This window comes from Bison bison, unplaced genomic scaffold, assembly GCF_000754665.1.
Source record: "Bison bison bison isolate TAMUID 2011002044 unplaced genomic scaffold, Bison_UMD1.0 scf7180017864327, whole genome shotgun sequence".
Lineage (NCBI taxonomy): Eukaryota > Metazoa > Chordata > Mammalia > Artiodactyla > Bovidae > Bison > Bison bison.
Window position 1 is genome coordinate 4,368,168 of NW_011494899.1, and position 2,206 is coordinate 4,370,373.

Below are 2,206 nucleotides of genomic sequence, written 5' to 3' on the forward strand. Positions count from 1 at the left end.
AAAATCACTACAGATGGTGACTGCAGCCATGAAATTAAAAGACGCTTACTCCTTGGAAGGAAAGTTATGACCAACCTAGATAGCATATTCAAAAGCAGAGACATTACTTTGCCAACAAAGGTTCGTCTAGTCAAGGCTATGGTTTTTCCTGTGGTCATGTATGGATGTGAGAGTTGGACTGTGAAGAAGGCTGAGCACCGAAGAATTGATGCTTTTGAACTGTGGTGTTGGAGAAGACTCTTGAGAGTCCCTTGGACTGCAAGGAGATCCAACCAGTCCATTCTGAAGGAGATCAGCCCTGGGATTTCTTTGGAAGGAATGATGCTAAAGCTGAAACTCCAGTACTTTGGCCACCTCATGCGAAGAGTTGACTCACTGGAAAAGACTCACTGCTGGGAGGGATTGGGGGCAGGAGGAGAAGGCGACGACAGAGGATGAGATGGCTGGATGGCATCACTGACTCGATGGACGTGAGTGTGGGTGAACTCCGGGAGTTGGTGATGGATAGGGAGGCCTGGCGTGCTGCGATTCATGGGGTCGCAAAGAGTTGGACACGACTGAGCGACTGATCTGATCTGATCTGACCTTACTTTCCTAAGAGTTGAATTTTATTCTCTAAAGCATATGCTAATACCAAAAAAAAAAAAAAATCACATTAACTAATCCTTTTTATCTTAAGCATTCAAATACTTCATTTCCATAAGGAAATGGAAAGATCTGAATACCCTGCTGACAAATAAGTCAATTATTTTGACACAAACTAAACCCAGTGAAATGAGAATGATTAGGAATATGTTAAGAGTTTAGTATATATTCAAATTAATTCATTTGTATTAATATAAAATTTATATGCAGAGCACTGTTAAAAAACAGCACCAGTTTTTAAATGGTTTATTAAATGATCTATTTTAAAATTAATTAAAATGGTTTGCACCGTGTATTAAAAAAATGAATAAATAATGTTCTTTACATTATTCTTTTACTTACATGCAGTCTGGCTGCATCAACAGCATTTTCATATACGTCATCTAAATAAATTGGGAAGACAGCTCGATGCCAGTACAGAAAACAACAGTCACACTGTGTCTGGACTCTACAATGTAAAGTAGTAATTAATGGTACCAAAAGTGAAGTCACCCTCCAAAATAATGAAAAGAATGACATTATATACTGTAAAGGTAAGAGCTGTCTATTCCTATCTGTATTCCCTATATCACTTAACCCAAAATTAGCATAGAAAAGTCACAAAATATGTATTTTTCAAATAATGGTAACAAAACAGTCCAATATGTGACACTGCTAGAATTTTATAAACGCATTTTAGTTTTAAAGCATACTTAAAAAATATAACTTTAAGATAGTTTAAATTTTCAGTACTATTTGATACGACTAGTCCTACAAGCCCTGTACCACATGCACCATTTTACCTGTCTCAAAGTTGAAAAGGAGACCTTTCAAGAAACTGTGACCAAAAGAGCAACAACAGAAACCGGTGGCACTCAACCTATTCATTATCTTTGCCAAGTGACTATTTCACGCTTTATAAAAGGGCAACAACTTGATCATAAATAGAGTGAAGAAAAGTTCCGTATTTCTTCCATGGATAGAAAGTGAAATGCCACTAACTACAAAAATCTGAGCTTCTCAGAATAACAAAAACATTATGCTATAAATACGAGCACTAAATAAAAATTGTGCTGTAATCTTAGTTCCACTGGAAATCAAAATTCAGAAAATCCATTTTCTCTTCTAAGAAACTCAATGCTTATTTGATAAAAAGAAAACAATAAAGCCACAGGAGTTATACAAATAAGCCTTCCAAAAATGAATCCATCTTAGTGACTGTCTAACCAACGATGTAACTCAAATTCTGTCCCAAATAAAATTATGGAAGACTATGTGAGATGGCTCTAAGTCTCTCACAAGTAGATGAAGCTTTGTTACAAAGCAGCAACTCTGAGTCCATTAGAGATACCCATCACAATAAGCACAATAGTTCCAGAGTCTGCCAGATGCTCTAAGGGCTAGATCACATTTTCAAGTGAGTTCTTCCAAAAGCTACATCCTTACTACAGAAGACAAGTAAAAGAAATACGAACCCTTGTCAGTTTCATTCTAGTCATGCCACAGAAATTATAAGCAGGAACCAAAGGTCTACCTAGATTATATTCCTTCTACTGCTAGCCTATGTAAAAAAAAAAAAAAA

The 2,206-nt window shown here is 36.4% G+C and overlaps 1 protein-coding gene across 1 annotated transcript in view; it reads right to left on the reverse strand.

The window, feature by feature from the left end:
* Window positions 1–2,206, reverse strand: part of KIAA1033 (KIAA1033 ortholog) — a 63,949-nt gene that overhangs the window by 30,612 nt on the left and 31,131 nt on the right. Inside the window, exon 19 of the mRNA XM_010853391.1 lies at window positions 988–1,093. Within this exon, the coding sequence (XP_010851693.1) occupies window positions 988–1,093 (106 nt within the window). The remainder of the gene's footprint in view (window positions 1–987; window positions 1,094–2,206) is intronic.